The 17,264-nt window shown below is 55.4% G+C and overlaps 10 protein-coding genes across 10 annotated transcripts; 5 read left to right on the top strand and 5 right to left on the bottom strand.

Annotated features, from left to right (window-relative positions):
• Positions 1–79: 79 nt before the first annotated feature.
• CABS01_00327 (uncharacterized protein) lies at positions 80–403 on the bottom strand (the record flags this gene model as incomplete). Its single annotated transcript, XM_060533709.1, has 2 exons — positions 80–128; positions 276–403. The coding sequence occupies 2 exons, from the start codon at positions 401–403 to the stop codon at positions 80–82; spliced, it is 177 nt and encodes a 58-aa protein (XP_060406223.1).
• Positions 404–1,738: 1,335 nt separating this feature from the next.
• Positions 1,739–2,662, top strand: CABS01_00326 (ADP-ribosylation factor-like protein 1; the record flags this gene model as incomplete). Its single annotated transcript, XM_060533708.1, has 5 exons — positions 1,739–1,813; positions 1,900–1,938; positions 2,030–2,113; positions 2,226–2,549; positions 2,639–2,662. 5 exons carry the CDS (start codon positions 1,739–1,741, stop codon positions 2,660–2,662), a joined length of 546 nt encoding a protein of 181 aa, XP_060406222.1.
• A 95-nt stretch (positions 2,663–2,757) lies between these two features.
• Positions 2,758–3,132, bottom strand: CABS01_00325 (uncharacterized protein; the record flags this gene model as incomplete). Its single annotated transcript, XM_060533707.1, has 1 exon — positions 2,758–3,132. One exon carries the CDS (start codon positions 3,130–3,132, stop codon positions 2,758–2,760), a length of 375 nt encoding a protein of 124 aa, XP_060406221.1.
• Positions 3,133–3,609: 477 nt separating this feature from the next.
• On the top strand, positions 3,610–4,209 carry CABS01_00324 (uncharacterized protein; the record flags this gene model as incomplete). Its single annotated transcript, XM_060533706.1, has 1 exon — positions 3,610–4,209. The coding sequence occupies one exon, from the start codon at positions 3,610–3,612 to the stop codon at positions 4,207–4,209; it is 600 nt and encodes a 199-aa protein (XP_060406220.1).
• A 1,247-nt stretch (positions 4,210–5,456) lies between these two features.
• CABS01_00322 (uncharacterized protein) lies at positions 5,457–5,947 on the bottom strand (the record flags this gene model as incomplete). The annotated part of the gene is made up of 2 exons (XM_060533704.1): positions 5,457–5,761; positions 5,806–5,947. 2 exons carry the CDS (start codon positions 5,945–5,947, stop codon positions 5,457–5,459), a joined length of 447 nt encoding a protein of 148 aa, XP_060406218.1.
• On the top strand, positions 5,493–5,735 carry CABS01_00323 (uncharacterized protein; the record flags this gene model as incomplete). Its single annotated transcript, XM_060533705.1, has 1 exon — positions 5,493–5,735. The coding sequence occupies one exon, from the start codon at positions 5,493–5,495 to the stop codon at positions 5,733–5,735; it is 243 nt and encodes an 80-aa protein (XP_060406219.1).
• A 1,514-nt stretch (positions 5,948–7,461) lies between the features above and the next one.
• On the top strand, positions 7,462–9,361 carry CABS01_00321 (catalase; the record flags this gene model as incomplete). The annotated part of the gene is made up of 5 exons (XM_060533703.1): positions 7,462–7,689; positions 7,796–8,086; positions 8,202–8,858; positions 8,930–9,240; positions 9,331–9,361. The coding sequence occupies 5 exons, from the start codon at positions 7,462–7,464 to the stop codon at positions 9,359–9,361; spliced, it is 1,518 nt and encodes a 505-aa protein (XP_060406217.1).
• Positions 9,362–10,184: 823 nt separating this feature from the next.
• Positions 10,185–10,509, bottom strand: CABS01_00320 (uncharacterized protein; the record flags this gene model as incomplete). Its single annotated transcript, XM_060533702.1, has 2 exons — positions 10,185–10,256; positions 10,423–10,509. The coding sequence occupies 2 exons, from the start codon at positions 10,507–10,509 to the stop codon at positions 10,185–10,187; spliced, it is 159 nt and encodes a 52-aa protein (XP_060406216.1).
• Positions 10,510–13,718: 3,209 nt separating this feature from the next.
• On the top strand, positions 13,719–15,325 carry CABS01_00319 (major facilitator superfamily transporter; the record flags this gene model as incomplete). The annotated part of the gene is made up of 2 exons (XM_060533701.1): positions 13,719–14,114; positions 14,225–15,325. The coding sequence occupies 2 exons, from the start codon at positions 13,719–13,721 to the stop codon at positions 15,323–15,325; spliced, it is 1,497 nt and encodes a 498-aa protein (XP_060406215.1).
• Positions 15,326–15,793: 468 nt separating this feature from the next.
• On the bottom strand, positions 15,794–17,072 carry CABS01_00318 (uncharacterized protein; the record flags this gene model as incomplete). Its single annotated transcript, XM_060533700.1, has 3 exons — positions 15,794–16,663; positions 16,773–16,938; positions 17,014–17,072. 3 exons carry the CDS (start codon positions 17,070–17,072, stop codon positions 15,794–15,796), a joined length of 1,095 nt encoding a protein of 364 aa, XP_060406214.1.
• Between the last annotated feature and the right edge of the window lie 192 nt (positions 17,073–17,264).

The raw sequence follows: 17,264 nt of genomic DNA, 5'->3' as shown, positions 1-17,264 counted from the left end.
GCGGCATCCATGGTTTTGATATGGAAGTCCTGCAGGATAGGGTAAGGGACTTTCTTGAAGAGAGAAGGAGGCGAGGCGTTTAGATGCCGAGGCGGGTCTTGCGCCAGTGACGACGCTTCGCGTTGTAGCTGTGATGGAGATGTTAGTTTTGTGATGTTTGGTGGGGTGGGTTTTCTGCCATGTGAAAGACTCCCTTCGCGTTTTGATCCGTTTCGAGATCGAGACAAAAAAGAGGAGAGGCTTCCTGGGAGGAACAGAGGGAGGGTGTATCGTACCGAATAGTGTTACCGGTGCGAAGGCGAATCCATTGGGGAATGGGGCGGTTCTGCTTCTGCGCCTTGGCGAGCTTCTGCTTCGTGCGGAAAGACTTGTGGCTCTGTATCGCGGGGGATCTTGTCAGCATTCTGCTTGTTTGTATTGGATTTCCTCGTCTTCCTCTCGTTCGCCTTCCTCGATTGTGTTGATGATGTTTGCCCCTCACTCCCCCATCGTGAACCCGTCCACAGGTGACGCATTTTGTCGTATCGCGTGGACGCAATATGTCGGTAGATTCGGTCGAGGGGAAACATCATCATCGCGTCGAAGAGGGCCGTTTGAACGAGAGGACGAGCGAAAGGGCGTAATCTATCAACGTACCGGCATTTTGACGGCTTGTTGGCTGATCAAACTGGTGCGAGTCCTTTGGGGTGGCAGTTGTTCTCCAGATGGGATGGGTTGAATCGATCTCACCACTAGAAATGAGAAATTCTTGTGCACAAGGCGCACTAGGTTAGCGAGCCCGCAGTCGCCTTGATTGGTGGACAGGGCACAAGGTGGAGTCGGTCACGCTTTCGGAGCCTGGTGGGGGGAGAGGGGAGGCATGAGAAGGTCACTCGCCTCTTGAGGCTCAGCTGTGTGGCTCGCTCCTGCTTGGTTTTTTCCTTCTTTTTTCGGTCAGGTGCTGATTAGATAAGACAATGGACTCTAGTGCCTCAGGCATCATAGTTCAGAGTCTGCTTATGTGATAATCCCTGACATACCGATAGGCTCGAGCGGCCGACGATCCCAGCATTGGCAGCCCGCGGACCCGTTTGGACGCCCAGGTTTCCCATCCATGCATGTCTTAAAAAACTGTCAATTAGGGGGGACCCGTTCCGCTACCTTACCTTTACTGGTACGCCTTAGGGGGGGGAAGTCAAGCCATCCGAGATTCTTTTGCAACGGCCCTTTGTCTGCTACTCGTAAAGACAAGAAAGACAGCTCGACGAAACGAAACCCACGACGAATCAAGCCAAACTCCTGGAAACAGTGAAGAAGGGGAGAGACTAGATACTTCTTATTTTTTGCCCCTGAACGCCACGGAACATTTGTCGCCCTTTTCCCTCACACCCCTATCGTGCTCTCCTATTCTTCACCAACGGGTAAAGGCCCTGCGTTTGTACATAATTCCAGCAAAGCGGGCGGAGCTTTTTCTTTGGTCAGCTTTCGTCATTCTACTTTTGCTGCTGCTGCTGCTCGCCCCTTGGGAAACAAGCCACCTTTTGCTACCACCACCAACCTTACCTTACCTACCTTAAACCTCCGCGACCATCCTGTCCCGAGGCCAGCCGCGTATATTGTGACAGAACACAAGTCGCAACTCAACCCCCGAACCCGCACACGGCCTTTTGCATCCCTACGAAAGCTCCGAGTCTACACCACGACCACACCTCATCCCACACCGAGTTCCTGTCGAGAATCAACAAACCCATCTTTCAAAATGGGCGCAAGCATGTCATGGCTGTCGGGCCTCGTGTGGTCGAAGAAGGAGATTCGCATCCTGATCTTGGGACTGGTACGCATATCCTCCCGCTCAGCTTTCCCCCCGTGATGCGTCCGAAACGTGGAGACGCAAGGCTGACAAACCACCGTGTTCTACAGGATAACGCTGGCAAGACGACACTTTTGTACAGACTGAAGGTGAGTTCTGCGGCAGACTTCCCTCTCCGCCGTCACTTAAGGTGTGCATCTCGTAAAGTACCTTGGACTAACCTTCTTCTGAACTTTCCAGATCGGTGAGGTTGTCACCACGATCCCGACGATAGGATTCAACGTCGAGTCCGTCACATACAAAAACCTCAATTTCAACGTTTGGGTATGCCGCCATTCTCCGATGCACCCTTCTCTGCAACACCACACGCAAGCGAGAGAGACAGAAGAAGAGAGAGAAAGAGACTGACAGCAGCCATGCGCGACCACGACTATAGGATCTAGGTGGTCAAACCAGCATTCGCCCCTACTGGCGGTGTTACTACGCCAACACGGCGGCCGTCATCTTCGTCGTCGACTCGACCGATATCGAGCGTCTGCAGACTGCGGCCGAGGAGCTGGGCGCCATGCTCAACGAGGAGGAGCTCAAGGACGCTTCGCTCCTCGTCTTTGCCAACAAGCAGGACCAGCCCGGCGCCAAGGGCGCGGGCGAGATTTCGGAGGCGCTGCGCCTGGGCGAGCTGCGCGATCGGAACTGGAGCATCATGGCCTGCTCCGCGGTCGACGGCAGCGGTGTCACGGAGGGCATGGACTGGCTTGTCGTACGTGCATACCCTACCAGATCTACTCCTTGAGATCCATTTGGGGAGAAACTTTGAGTTGGGACACGAATGCTGACCTCTTCTACTAGCAAACCGTCAACCAGGAGTCATAAATACGGAGCCTATGGCTTCGCTGACCCTTACACGATCAACCTCTCAAAAACAACCACTTATATATAACGCCCCTCACGATTTATAATACGGCCCATCAGTTGGGTAGAGCTGCGCATCGATGTGTGTTTGTCGACGTCTTTTTTGTTTTGGTGAGAGAGAGAGGGCATTCGCAAGATCCCCCGTCAACCCTCGGCGTACTGCGGGACCGGCGTTTCAGCATTGGGTAGTGCCGGACTGTAGACTGAATACTGGAAACAGTTAGTCTGCGGTTTTTGCTGCCGCGCGCATCTACGAATATCTGGACAACGGGGTCTTTTCGAAATGCGGATGAGTGAACGCGCGTGTTGCGCATACAACGTTTTATGAGGCGACCAGAGGGCCCAAATGGGAGGGGCGGGGGAGAGAGAGACACACACAGAAGACAGAGGAAGAGATGAAAGAGAAAGGAAACTCGAGTTGATTCGTCCATTTTATCAGTTTACACGCTTCTAATGCCAGCACGGGGACGTCGTACCGCGTCCCTGGTTTCTGTTCTGACACCTCCTTTGGTCGCCCGTGTGATGGCTAACCCCTTTCTCAGAGTTCTCGCATAAGGAAGGTGGCGGAATTTGGATAGAAACGGGCTCTTGAGTGAGCCTTTAATCATTCTGACATAGTTTTCGAACTTTTCCAGGACGATGGGAAGTCACAGCTCTCATAAAGCACGAAAAGTACACAACGGCCAGTTTGATTGGAAGCTAACCTGGATCTAGAAACTCTGCCCATTCAGACCAGCATCATCACAAAACCGACCGCGACACCGATCGACGTGAGAACCGCCCACGACTGACCCATCGCCGCCGGCCCGGATCCCCTAGCGGCACCCGGGACGGAAGTGGCCGAGGTCAGCTCGGTGGGACACGCCGACACTGTCGTTGTTACCTTTTCCCGTTGCTGCCTCTGTACGATGGGCGGGATCTGGAAGACGCACGTCGGAAGCTGGGTGCCGGTCGTCGTCGTCGTCGTCGTTGTCGCTGCCGTCAGACTCGGTCTCGTCACGCTCTCTGTGGCCGTAGCGAATGAGTCGTCGCTTGTTGTAGGGGCAGAGGAGGAGGAAGAGGAAGAGGAGGAGGCTCGTTTCGGTGGGTGGAAGCAGCCGGCGGCTTCGCTTTTGCCGCACGTATCGCCCTTTTGGCACCACCAGGTCTTGGAGGAGCCGTGGCAGCAGACGCCGTCGGGCGGCATGCAGCCTTCCCAGCAGGGGACCGTGGACCCGGGGCAGACTGTGCCGTCGTCGATGGGTGGTTGGGATGGAGAAGGGGTGGATGTTGACTGGGAGGTTGCTGCTGCGGTGAAGGCGAGGAAGGGGAAGAGGAGGGATGTAGAGCTTGGGAGGAGCATTTTGGTGAAGTTGTCTGGCGCGTTCTTGGGAATATCAGGAGGATCTTCGGATGGTGTGAAAGTTTGGGTGATCGAGATGCGTTCTTATGAGCTTCTCACCGACGGCAAGATTGGCGAGGCTTCCTCTTTATACGGTCTCGAAGGCGGCACGCTGTATACCAAGTAGTGAATCACATCACCCGAGTTGGCTGGCAGGTGATGATTCACAACTTACGCCTTGTCACCCAACCCCTCATGACGGTGATTCTCCATCACGAGAGACAACTCGTGTTTGCTTTCCTGAGCTGCGCATGCCTCCCTTACCTCATATCTCTTGCCTCATGGCGGACATATTTAGATCTTTGGGTGCGGGTGTGACACAGTTGGAGAGTTTGCCTCGCTTGCCGTGCTCCCGGCTCAGTTCCCCGGTTCAAGCTGGCCATGTCGTCCAAGGTCCTGCGTGTAGACTGTTGACGAGGCATCACAGCTTGGGACACAGCTTTGATGGCTTTGGTTTCGGGTGCATTTCTTCCACATGACAAAGAGAAAACTCCGGTCTCGACGGTGGATTGTGTCGAAATTGCTACAACATCAGGGCCTCCTCCTGTTCTGAAGGAACGTTAAGATGTTTGTTCAGGCTCTCAATCGCTTGACCGTGTTTAAACGAGTGTTCATCAAAAGATGGTCAGATGCGATTTGTTAAAGACTATATGTGTAATCTAGCCAAGATTGAGCGAGGCCTTTTCCAGGATGATGGAGTTCGGTTGGTTTATTCGCGTTCTCATTAATTATTACTATACTTGCCCATAGGGTTGGCTTTTCTGAGCAGAGTTCCCAATGAGGCGTTGACTATTCGTTAGCCTTTTCGTACAGAGCCGTTTTCTGACGGTTATCATTCATGGCGAGATTGATATAGGGAACAGCATTGTCGGGTGAGAACGCGTAAAGAGGCTTCGACGTAGATCATTTACAGTACCCATTAGGTAACTAGCCGTAGCTTCTGGTGACATTGAACGACGTGATACTGGGGTTTGACATACGAATATGTCATTTGTGAGCTAAATTAAGCACTAGCCAATGACATGATGTTTGTCGCTCATTTTTACGGTCCTTTTGCACTCTGACACCGCATCGAGTGCGCTCGGAACGGCTTCGGAACACGTTCCGCAGTGACAACATTCTCTCTCGAGTCTTGCTCGAGAGGAACTGCGTTTTGCTTGTCTCTGTGTTACTCTGAGGTGAATTGAAGAAAACCTCGAGGCCTTTTCTCGCGTGAGTGGAGCACATCCCGGAACGTGCCTCCTCCCGAGTCCTTATTATCGGCTCATTCCGATAGCGCCATACTCCTGTTCGCTACCATTCACGCAATGCGACGCTTCCCATTCATCAACTTGTGGCCAAAACTATTCAAGTGACTGGATTAATGCAAGCCTGTTACGCAGATGGTAAACATCCTTTCCCAGTGCTCAAATGCGGAAAGCCGGGCGCCTCCGGGCTATCGCCGAGATGCGAGGTCTGGCATCTCGGCGTTCTCGGCGCTTGAGAAACGCAGAACCCACGGCGGCGGCCCCCGGAAACGCTACCGACGGCGAACGGTTCACTACCCGAGCCAACGTGCCAGCCTGCCACTGCCGCCAGGAACGCGCGCTGAAGCCATGTGACAGCGCGAGACACCAGATTGACCCGGGCCTCGGCCATGGATGCCGTTGGTGAGGCGCAGAACCACTGTACCACAGCCTCTGTAGATCTGGTAACGCGACTTTCCCGTGGCATATGTACATACCTACAACAGTCCTCGATCCTGCGATCTCGGCGACAAATCCAACTCTTGTGTTCGCTCCACTTGGAGGAGACCAGGGGAATGCCACCGCGAATGGGCTTCCGCCGGCATGGACTGCCTTTCTGGCCCTGACCAATGATGTCATTTCAGTTCAGCCGTGTTTCCTGAATTGGGAAATTTTCCATTCTCCCGATTTGGGCAACACACACGAGGTGAGTAGAGAGCGGGTCTGGGACCGGTGAAGCGGCGTCACTGAGCCGTGTTGTGGTGTAGCAACTTTCGAACCCCGAGGCCGGGCTCTGAGAGTTCTCAGAGTTTGGTGCTAGACGTTCATCCAAATCCCGACGGGTACCGGACACCTTTCGGATTCCGGCAGGCTTGCTCAGATGAAGTCCAGCTACGGGTACTTGGGAGTGAAGAGCATGGCAGACCTGTCTGAATAAGTAGGAAATAGCATGAACGAGCTTCCGAGGGGCGCAACCCTCGGTGTTATCTCAAAGCGATCAAAGGCTAGCCTAGCCGTTGAAGTGCATGTAAGTGGCCTGATGGACGCCGTCTTCACCCAGCATATCCCATGCCGGGCCCCATCCTTTTTGCTTGTCAGCGAGTTTTCTCCGCATCGCAGAAAGGCTGGAATCTGAGATATCCCCCCTCGATGCCGACATTGACGGAATCTAAAGAGTCCCCCGCAACATCTGGGGAGGTAGAGCAAGAGACTGGGTCATGACTGATGTATCCCGGCAAAAGAGACCAGCTGGGCAGTGGTGGTGGAACCCCCGCCGTTGTCGGAGGGGCCAGGAGAGACAATGGACCAATCCGAGCGGCGGAAAACACGAGTTGAACCTGAGAAAGTTGGCGGTGGTCAGTGTCGGAACGTCGGGTTCACGATAACGCTATTGAAGGTTGAAGGTGTCCAACAACGTTGCGCTACCCAAGTAGTTGTTACAACAGAGCCTCAAACTAAGGGTCCAGAATTGGAGTTGCCTCTAGAGCAACACTAGAGACAGCAGATCTACCACTCAAAAAGCAGCAGCAAGATTGATCGTTTTGGACCTTTGCACCACCTCAGCAACGAGAGGTGGAGAAAACAAGGGGTGACTGAAGGACGCTAGGAAACCTCAAAATGGAGCTTCTCTGTGGACCTCGGCCAACCCAAGCTTGCATTCGTCTGCCTTCCAATTGGCCGTGTGTCCCACCAAAGCTTCAGAAATCATCGAGGAAAGCCACCCTTGCCCGGGCGACTTACGTCGTGTCCTGGGGTTTCTGCTTCGTAACTTGAACGCCCTGAGTGGGAGGACAGAGCTCATGGGGCTCCAGAAGCCGAGGAAACTGGGGCAAGCAGGAGGAAGAGGGAGAGAAAGAGAGAGAGAAGGAGAGGGAGGGGCCGAGGTGTAAGGAGGGTCCCCTCCCACTTATGTTATCGTCCTATTTCTTTTCTCTCTGTCATGGAGCTTTAGATTATTTATGTTTTCGTCTTCCCTCCATTGGATCGCCCCCCCGGAGACCCTCTTTGATCTGTTCTTTTCTTGATCAGATTTATCATCTGCCGCTGCCGTTTGTTGGTGTCCGACATTAGCAAGCATCCCGCGCCATTTCCCCCGAAGCGCAAAACATATCTCCCATCTCCGAATCGACAAGAAGCGAGAAACCGCTGACAAGATGGGTTCCGAGGACGAGAAGCCTTCTACCTACCGGTATAACGAGAAGCCGACTTACACCACCTCCAATGGCGCCCCCGTCGAGAACCCCCAGGCGTGGCAGCGCATCGGTCCCCAGGGCCCTCTGCTGCTCCAGGACTTCCACCTGATTGACCTGCTGGCCCACTTCGATCGCGAGCGCATTCCCGAGCGTGTCGTCCACGCCAAGGGCGCCGGTGCTTACGGCGAGGTTCGTGAGACGGTTCTTTTTGGTTGTGTTATGTCGGAACGGGCGTGAAGCTTGGTGAATTTTGAGAGAAATATGCTGACCAGCGTTCGCGCGCACGGCTTTACAGTTCGAGGTCACCCATGACATTAGCGATATCTCTTCCATCGACATGCTCAACCAGGTCGGCAAGAAGACTAAGGCGCTTGCCCGTTTCTCGACTGTCGGTGGTGAGAAGGGCTCTGCCGATTCGGCTCGTGATCCCAGAGGTTTCTCTGTCAAGTTCTACACCGAGGAGGGAAACTGGGACTGGGTTTACAACAACACGCCCATTTTCTTCATCCGCGACCCTGTCAAGTTCCCTCCCTTCATTCACACCCAGAAGCGTCACCCGCAGACTAATCTGAAGGATGCTACAATGGTAAGTGTTGAAACCCCCAGAATTCTCATGAGATGACTTGAGCTAACTTGAACCAGATGGTAAGCGTTAAGATGCAGCAACTCATCACAAATCGCACACTAACTCAATCTCCCAGTTTGACTACTGGACCAAGAACCAAGAGTGCATCCACCAGCTGATGCACCTGTTCTCCGACCGCGGCACCCCTTACTCTTACAGACACATGAACGGCTACTCGGGCCACACCCACAAGTGGACCAAGCCCGACGGCTCCTTCGTCTACGTCCAGATCCATCTCAAGACGGACCAGGGCAACAAGACCTTCACCAACGAGGAGGCCGGCAAGATGGCGTCCGAGAACCCGGACTGGCACACCCAGGATCTCTTCGAGGCCATCCAGCGCGGCGAGCACCCCAGCTGGACCGTCTACGTGCAGACCCTGACCCCGGCGCAGGCCGAAAAGTTCAAGTGGAACGTCTTTGACCTGACCAAGGTCTGGCCGCAGAGCGAGGTGCCGCTGCGCCAGTTTGGCAAGCTCACCCTCAACCAGAACCCCGAGAACTACTTTGCCGAGATCGAGCAGGCCGCCTTCTCCCCCTCCCACCTGGTCCCCGGCGTCGAGCCCACCGCCGACCCCGTCCTGCAGTCCCGCCTCTTCTCCTACCCGGACACCCACCGCCACCGTCTCGGCGTGAACTACCAGCAGATCCCCGTCAACAAGCCCCTGAATGCCTTCAACCCCCTCCAGAGAGACGGCGCCATGGCTGTGAACGGCAACTACGGCGCGAACCCCGTACGTCACCCCTCAAGCCCCGATCTACGTACTACATGCATGGTGAGAATGACCGAACTAACTCTTCCCAGAACTACTCCTCGACCTTCCGCCCTCTCGAGTACAAGCCCGTCAAGGCCGTCAACACCCCGCACGAGCAGTGGGCCGGCGCCGTCGTCACGGACCTCTTCGGCCCCGTCAAGCCCGAGGACTACGAGCAGGCCCTCGGCCTCTGGAAGGTCCTCGGCCGCCAGGAGGGCCAGCAGAAGAACTTTGTCAGCAACGTGTCTGGCGCCCTCGCCGGCGCTCACCCCGAGGTCCGCTCGCGCGCGTACGAGATGTTCTCGCGGGTTACCCCCGAGCTCGGCGCCGCTATCATGAAGGAGACGGAGAAGATTGCCGAGTATGTTGATTTCTTCTTTTCGTTCCCGGGGACTGAAAAGCCTTGATGATGACCCGTGAATGAGTATACTGACTTTTTCTTTTCTCCTAGGCCTACCAAGGATGTTCGCTCCAAGTTGTAAAAATATAGATGGAATGGTTGATGAGAAACACCCAGAATCGCGCTGAAGCACGGCGCTCCGAGGTCTCGATGTAGTGCCGGAGCCGCGAGCGTCGACGTTGCACGAGGCGCCCAGAATCAGTTCGAGGGGAGAAGAATAAGAGACTGTCGAGATACCATATCAGGACAATACTGACTAGACAGACAGCTCAGAGTATCTAAAACAAGGAGGGAAAAAAACTCATAATTTGTTCAAAAAAACAGTTGAAAATCGTACAAAAAAGTGACACTGTCACGGGCATGAAATTCGATGCCCTGGTATATGTTTGCGCCTGAAACCACCGCCTAGTCAATCACTCATCCGCTGCGAGCCACCCATTTGACATCGAACTCCCGCTCGCAAATTCCTCAGTCTCCTTCTCTCACGGATTCCCAATGAGAGTAGTCTTGATCTTGGTCGGTCTACGATACACCCTCCATCTCGAAACGATATTCGGTCTATACAGAAAGTAACGTCCACTGCGTTGACCATCTCCCGGGTGTGTCTCGAGGGAAACGACACCCAAAAGTGCCTTCGGCGTGTGACGTTCCGATACGACTTAACAGCAGCAGCAGCAGCACTCGCAGCATTCGTAGCAACAGAGGCCGGCGCAGAGACCGCAGCAGACAGCCTACCGAGAAGAGCGTAACACGTTAGCCAATTGTGTGCTTTTGAGCGTGTGGTTGAAAAGGAAAAGAATCCCAATCGCGTTTTCCAGCGCTCTATTTCTGATTTCTCGAGTTCTACCAAAATCACAGACGGCGTAGGAATATCGAAGAAGGAGAGGGATTGGGTCGGCTTTTTTTCAACTTACTCCGCCATCGCCGCCTCCTCGCAGGTTCGCAGATTGATCCATGGTCATCGGCTGATTCGGGCCCTAGTAGGATTCGAGGTCTCCGGTTAGCTCGGGTTTCGGGAGAGGTCTTGTTCCTTTTGCGAGGTCTGGCTGATTCGAATCGATGCGACACCGACAATCACCAGAGAAGAGGGGGAAACCAAACCGACATGGTAAGTATGGAGATGGCTGGAGGGAGCGAACATACGGGTTGCTGAGAGCTAATCTTGTGTTCCGAGAGCACGGCTGGCGCAGGCTCTCTTGGCATCTGATTGTACTCGATCTGGGACGACATTGCTTCTGCGCGCGCGCGCGTGTGCGATTAAGGATTACAAAGGCGGAAATGTCGTGTGTACGTATTCGACCGATTGAATTTGCAAAATCCTGGCGCGAGGTCTATCCAAAGAAAAAAATCTCGTTTGACTCGTCCGTGGGTGACAGGAAACGAAGGTCTTGTTATGTGTGTGTCTAAGTCGAGTCGACGTTGCCTTGTAGGTGTGTGCAAGAGACGGAAACAAATCGCACCTGGAACCCCAAGTCACAGCCGACGCGTAAAACAGGCGATTGGCCGTTTTATTTGAAAACAGACCCAACAAGAAAAAAAGCGACAGGGCACGAGGAAGAAAGTTATCTGGGAACCCGAAGTTTGAGAGGGTGCGTGGCCCACGGTTTTGTCCGGGGGCCACCCCTTCACTTCGGGCTCTCTCTTCCTGCATGATGAAGAAAGGCAGACTTTGGAGGTTGAGGCCACAGCTTGGCGCTCAGGTGCAGGGCAAAGGCAGCAGGGGCGGAGGGGGAGAAGGGACCAGATTGACGACCGTGGGCTGGCAGGCCTTGGTGTCTCTTCCCTCTCCTTCTAGCCTCTTTCTACATGGTCACATAGTAATAGTCTCTACTCTTCAAGTACATACCTTGCCTTGTCTACCTTATGTCCCCGCAGGTTGAGTTTCTGCGTGGATGTATGTAGACGAGGGAAGGGGGGACCCCTCTGTACCTACGACACCCGGTGTGTAAGAGTCACCTCGAACCGGCACATTGAGTGCGAGGGAGGTCGAGGACAGTTACGAGGATGGATGAGGCTTAGATCAGGCGGTCCCTCCATCTTGAGAGGGGCTCATGGATGGGTACACCTTCGTTCGGTGTGTTTGGGGTTTTTTTTTTCTTTTCATTTCAAGTGAAGGAAGGGTTCAGCTGCCGACCGATCTACGGGATACGTCTGTTCTGCTTCACTTGTTCTCTCTTTCTCGCCTTCATTCGTGGGTTTGAGTGTGTGTTCGCTGGCAGCGTGATGTGAACTCGGGGTATCCTTTCCTGCAGACAGCGCTGAGACAGGGCTCGCGCCTGACCTTTTGGCTGTGCTGCGCAACTGCGGTTGAAAGGGTGTTGGGGTGTCCCGGGGAGGGGATCCTGGGATGGGGCCAAACGGGGGGTGGAATGACCTCAGTTTGGGGAACGAGATAATCTTCAAAGGGGATTGGAGGGAGGGGAAAGGGCTACCGAATGCGGCTTGCGTTGTTGGTAATGGGGAAGAAAAGTGGTTGAGGCGTCGTCGCACGGTGAAGTGGTATTAGGCAGGCAAGAAAATGGGAAACTCTCTTTTGCTGACCTTGCATTTCGCGTTTGCGTTGCCTGCGAGTTGGGATGATCTTTTCGGTGTCAAGTCGTCGTCGTCGTCGTCCTTTGGTTGAGAGTCTACGCAATGCGATGTGCGGGTACTGTTATTTTTCTGCTATGGATCCAAGTCCGTTCACCAACTAGTGCAAGGCTTACTAGTCTTTCGCATTTCCCTTCTTATTTCCTTTGATTTTTTCCCTTCCTCATATCCAGAGGCTGCTGCGCTGGCACACCGGGCTTCGGTGACATGCCACCTTGCCTAGATACCTAGATATGAAAAGATCCCGGAGGACCCGATCGCGCGGGATCGCGCAACGCTGACTCGTTCGCCAGTTGATGGGGGGAGTTGCGGGACGGAGTGACGACTGCCATAGCCCGCGCGCCGAACCCGAGCGCGATCTGACGTGGTATCCGTATGTGCGGGTTGGTTTGCTATTACTTTAGATAATGCAGGGTTGCAGGGTCCATGGACTATTTTCGGGCCTCAGAAATATATACGCGGGAACCATGATCCCCCCTCCCTCAGGCTCTTCCCCTTCCGCCCAATCAGCCTCGGCTCGAGCGGTTTCGTGTTCTACCCGTCACTTCAGAGGCTCAGACGAACAAAACGATTCAGGGGAGACATTCTGCTTCTGGCGTCGTAGCGAAGGATGTTTTGGGGACATTCTTGCCGCCGCCGAGAGAAAAACGCGGGCAAGGGGAGGTATGTGCTGGGATTTAAGTAGAAGCCTAGAAAGGGATTGATGGGATTTTGTGTCCCCAATTCGAAACGGTGACACATTCGATGGAGAGTCTAATGGGAAGGTTGCGAGGCGTAGCGTGCAGTACGTCTGAGGGTTGGACTGAAGATGCAGCTTGTTTGGATGTTCACTGCCTGCTTGACCTTCCACGACGAGCCTAGGGGCTGTGTGACCGTACCTTAAACCCGTATCAGGTACGAAAAAGGAGTTGCGGCGGTGGAGTCCCCGTACGCAGTTTCCTTCCATAGATGGGATTCATCGGCCTGATTTGCCGATAAATCTCTTTGGTCTGCGGTGAAGAGTACGCATATCTTTGCCGAGATATGCAGGGGATCGGGCAGACTTTGTTGAGGGGCATGCTTCGCAAGGCTGACTGCAGAGTCCCCGACCATCGGAGCCTCAAGCGGGCAGAACGGGGGCATGTCAAAGTGACGGCCGGCGTTCGGCGGGTTCGGAGCCGGTGCCGGTCAGCGGGTCTCACGGCGCCGGTGTGCCCGAAAACCGAAGGAGACGGGAGTGTCTCGGGAGGAAGCAAATCGCCAGATGGAACCTGAGGTGCCGCTGACATTGCAGGCTAAAAGATCTCCCAGGCCAGCGCTCGTGTATCATCGTTCTAACGGCAGCACCTCGAGAATACTTCCTAAACCAGTGAGATCAGTAATCATTTGGCAAAAATTGACAACCCCCCTTGTCTCGAAGAACAAGAGCTGTCGGGTCAATAAGCACAGGGAGATTGCGAGTAGACGGCAGATCGAGCAGTGACGATCAATTCAACCATTGCAATTCAAATATTTGTGCATACAGCTCATAGCTCAAACCTACAATAAAGACCCTGATTCTCTGTCGCGCATCGGCGTACGCCTTCTAGAACCAACATTAGTAGATTTAGCCCAGCCGCCCGTCATCCCTTGTCAGCGAGTCAATCGGAGGGCGTAGAGTGGATTCCCCGCCGAGACGACCTTAGTCTCCCCGCCCCGCCCCCGGCCGATCAACAACTTCAAGCTTAAAAGGCGCCGGTAGTAAGCTTTACTCCCAACAGCCAACTACGTCTCTTTTCTCGTTTCTGTAGCCGGTGAATTGAGAACGAGACTACCCGGAAGCATCAATTCCTTGTTTTATGAGATACGTGGTATAGTAAAAAGTCGCGACCATGTCTACCTCGCAAACGGAGCTCCAATACCTCACCCCGCACACCGGGGCCACGGTCCCGATCCCGGAATCCTCGAAAGCGGCAGTCTCGACGACGCGCGACCGGTACACCACCGCCGCAACAGAGTCCGGCACCAGCAGAAGAAGCAGCGGCGACGAGAACGGCGTCGCCGCCGATGGTGTCCTCCACGACGCCCACAGCGCGAGCCAGGAGTTCTCCTCCCTCCCGCCCGTCGACGGCGGAAAGCGGGCCTGGCTCTTCTTGGCCGCTTGCTTCGCCGTCGAGATGCTCGTCTGGGGGTTCCCCTTTGCCTTTGGCGTCTTTCAGAACTACTACTCCACGAGCCCGCCGTTCGCTGGGCAGCCTAACATTGCCGTCATCGGTACCTGCGCCATGGTAACCCCCATCCCCCTTTCACTCACTCTTCTTGCTGACACCCTCCCTTTCTCCTCTCGAAATCTCGAGCAAGGAGCCACAACCCGGACCAAACTGACATCTTGACAAAGGGAATAATGTACCTAGGCGGACCCATCCAAACCGCCCTCCTCCGCCTCTACCCCCGCCAAACCCGCTACGCCCCCATCGCAGGCCTCCTCATCATGTGCATCGCCCTCGCAACCTCCTCCTTCTCCACCACGGTACCCCACCTCATCGTAACCCAGGGCATCCTCTACGCCATCGGCGGCGGCATCACGTACATGCCCTGCATAGTCTACATCGACCAGTGGTTCGTCCGCCGCAAGGGCTTCGCCTACGGCATAATGTGGTCCGGCACCGGCCTCGCCGGCGTCTTGCTCCCCTTACTAATGGAATACCTCCTCGGCACCCTCGGTTTCCGCACCACCCTCCGCCTCTGGTCCGGGCTACTCTTCGCCCTCACCGCGCCGCTGGCCTTCTTCATCAAGCCGCGCGTGCCGGTGTCTACGACGACGGCGACGACGACATCGTCAGCGGACGCAACGCACGCGCGCCCGTTCAACAACATGCGCTTCCTCCTCTCCCGCCCCTTCCTCCTACACCAGGCCGCAAACACAATCGAGGCCCTGGGCTTCTTCCTACCGGGGATCTACCTCCCCTCCTACGCCCAATCCACGCTCGGCGCGTCCCCCTACGCGTCGGCCCTCACCATCCTCCTCATCAACGTCGCCTCCGTCGTCGGCTGCGTGGCGATGGGGACCCTGGTCGACCGCTGGTCCGCGCCGTCGTGCCTGGCCCTCGCCAGCGCCGGCGCCACCGTCGGGACGTTCTTGCTGTGGGGCCTTTCGCTGAACCTGGGGGTGCTGTACCTCTTCTGCGTGGTGTACGGCCTCTTCGCGGGCGCGTACACGTCCGCCTGGCCGGGGATCATGAAGACGGTGACGGAGCACGAGAGGGAGCGCGGGAGGGGCGTCGACCCGATCATGGTGTTTGGCATGTTGGCGGCCGGGCGCGGGGTCGGGAATGTGATTTCGGGACCGTTGAGCGGGGTGTTGGTGCAGGGGAAGCCGTGGGCTGGGGAGGCTGGGTTTGGGTACGGGAGCGGGTACGGGACGTTGATTGTGTTTACGGGGGTTACGGCCTTCGTGGGGGGTGCTACGTTTGTGTGTAAGAGGCTTGGGTGGTTGTGAGATGGTCGTCGCCGAGGTTGGAAGAATCAAGGAGTTGGATAGAGGATGATGGATCCAACGTTTGTGTTTGTTGGTAGCAAATGGTGTCTTCAGCTTGCAAAATGAAGAGGCCACCGTGAAAGGTGAAAGGTGAAAGGTGAAAGGAATGACTTGTAGATCTAGCCTTGTTGCGATCTCGCATGCGATTCCCAAGGCTGCTGCCTCTAAGGTATGATACAACAGCCAACATATATCTTTCTTGAGCTGCCCCCTTACCCCTTTCCCCTTTTTTATTTTCCGTAGCGGTCAAGTAACCACCTTTTTATCCCAAGTCTCTTGATTCTTGATCCTGTAATGCGATAGACACTTTTATAGTAAAACAATGACCACCAACCCTTTTTTTCCGTGTATCAAAGACGCCTTAGATAAAAAGAGAAAAAGTCACAAATGCGATTCTTCAAAAATAGCAACAAAGAGAAAATGCCCCTCTCACGGGTAAACAGAGTCACCGCGAGCAAGCAGCGGCCGCTGATCCCACTGGTCCTCATCAATGCTCTCATCATCACCCTCCTCTTCGTCATCACTCGCAAACTCGTCGGTCCGGTACATGAAGTACTGCGCAAAGATGCCCATATCAAGCAACAACGTCCCCAGACTGCCCGCCAACCAGCTCAGGTTGACGAGCATGTAACGGCCGTAGATAGCGCTCGCCTCGCCCGGCGCGCACTCGTCATGCTTGCAACGCGGGTCGTAGGCGAAGATGCTCAGGACGTACGTCAGGTTGCCGAGGCACGCGAAGAGGAAGAAGAGCATGCTCACGCCCTCGGTGGACTTGCGGCGGTAGTTGAGGAGGAGCTGGGGCAGGCGGGAGCCGAGGTAGAAGACGGCGCAGAGCCAGCCAAAGACCTGGCCGAGGGTGTTGAAGGTCAGGGTGGTGTCGTCGTCGTCGTTGGGCTGGTGGTGGTTGCCCGGTTCCTCGGCGTGCGGGGAGTACTTGCGGCTCAGGAACCAGCCGACGACGCCGGCGGCGCAGACCATGAGGACGGCGGTGGTGTTCCAGGCGACGGCCTGGAGCGCGGTGGACGGTCGCGGGGGAGGGGCCGGGGCGGCGCTGCCGCCGACACCGCTTTCGGGGCGCATGGGTACGGCGGGGGAGAGGTTGGACCAGTCTGAGCCGCGGCGCTCGCGGTCGACAATGGGGTTGGGGAGGAGGCCGGTGCGCTCGTTCGGTTCGCCGGTGCGGTTGCGCGGCTTCGGGGCCGGGGGCACGACCTCGTCTTTCCAGGTGAAGCCCCTGTAGTAGAAGCACTGGGCCAGGAGGACCATATCGGCAATGGTGTAGTAGATGGCGAGGATGATCTAAGGGGTGAGGAGTCATAGCGTCAGCCGGGGTTCTCACGCAGTGGCGAAGGTAGGCTGGGGCAGGGACGTTGGGCAAGGGGTTCTCTTTCTGGTGTAGGTGACTCACCATGGTAGGGAGGACGCCCTGGAGGACGGCGCCCAGGATGTTGAAGACATCGCCGGCGAGCCAGACGATGATGAACTGCAGAGAGAGACCGTCTGCGCTGCCGCGGCGGAAGTTCTCGAGGATCTGGGGGGAGAAGACGACGACCCAGCAGGCGATTGAGATGGAGCTATGCGCATTGTGTGAGCCATTGAGGAATGCAATTGATGGATTTGGTAACGGGACTGCGAAAAGTCATGCTTACCCGCAAATGCCAGATATGGCCTCGACGTCGAGGTTGAGCGGTGCGGTAGGGGGCGCCATGATGCGATTTCGGAGGGGGGGGTGGGCAATGCGACGACCAGAGAGGATCAATGAAAGGGGAGAGAAGGGTAGGTATCGGTGGATGCAAGCTATAAGAGTTGAAGAGAGATATTCTAGAACAAAGAAAGATTAAACGACTAGATGGAGATGAATTCTACAAACAAAATGCCAGGTGAGCGCTCATGCAAGACG

The sequence above is a fragment of the Colletotrichum abscissum genome (assembly GCF_030869225.1).
Source record: "Colletotrichum abscissum strain IMI 504890 chromosome Unknown Scaffold_1.1, whole genome shotgun sequence".
NCBI classification, from domain to species: domain Eukaryota; kingdom Fungi; phylum Ascomycota; class Sordariomycetes; order Glomerellales; family Glomerellaceae; genus Colletotrichum; species Colletotrichum abscissum.
The sequence above is the reverse complement of the archived record's forward strand: the minus strand, read 5'-3'. Positions and strand labels throughout refer to the sequence as shown.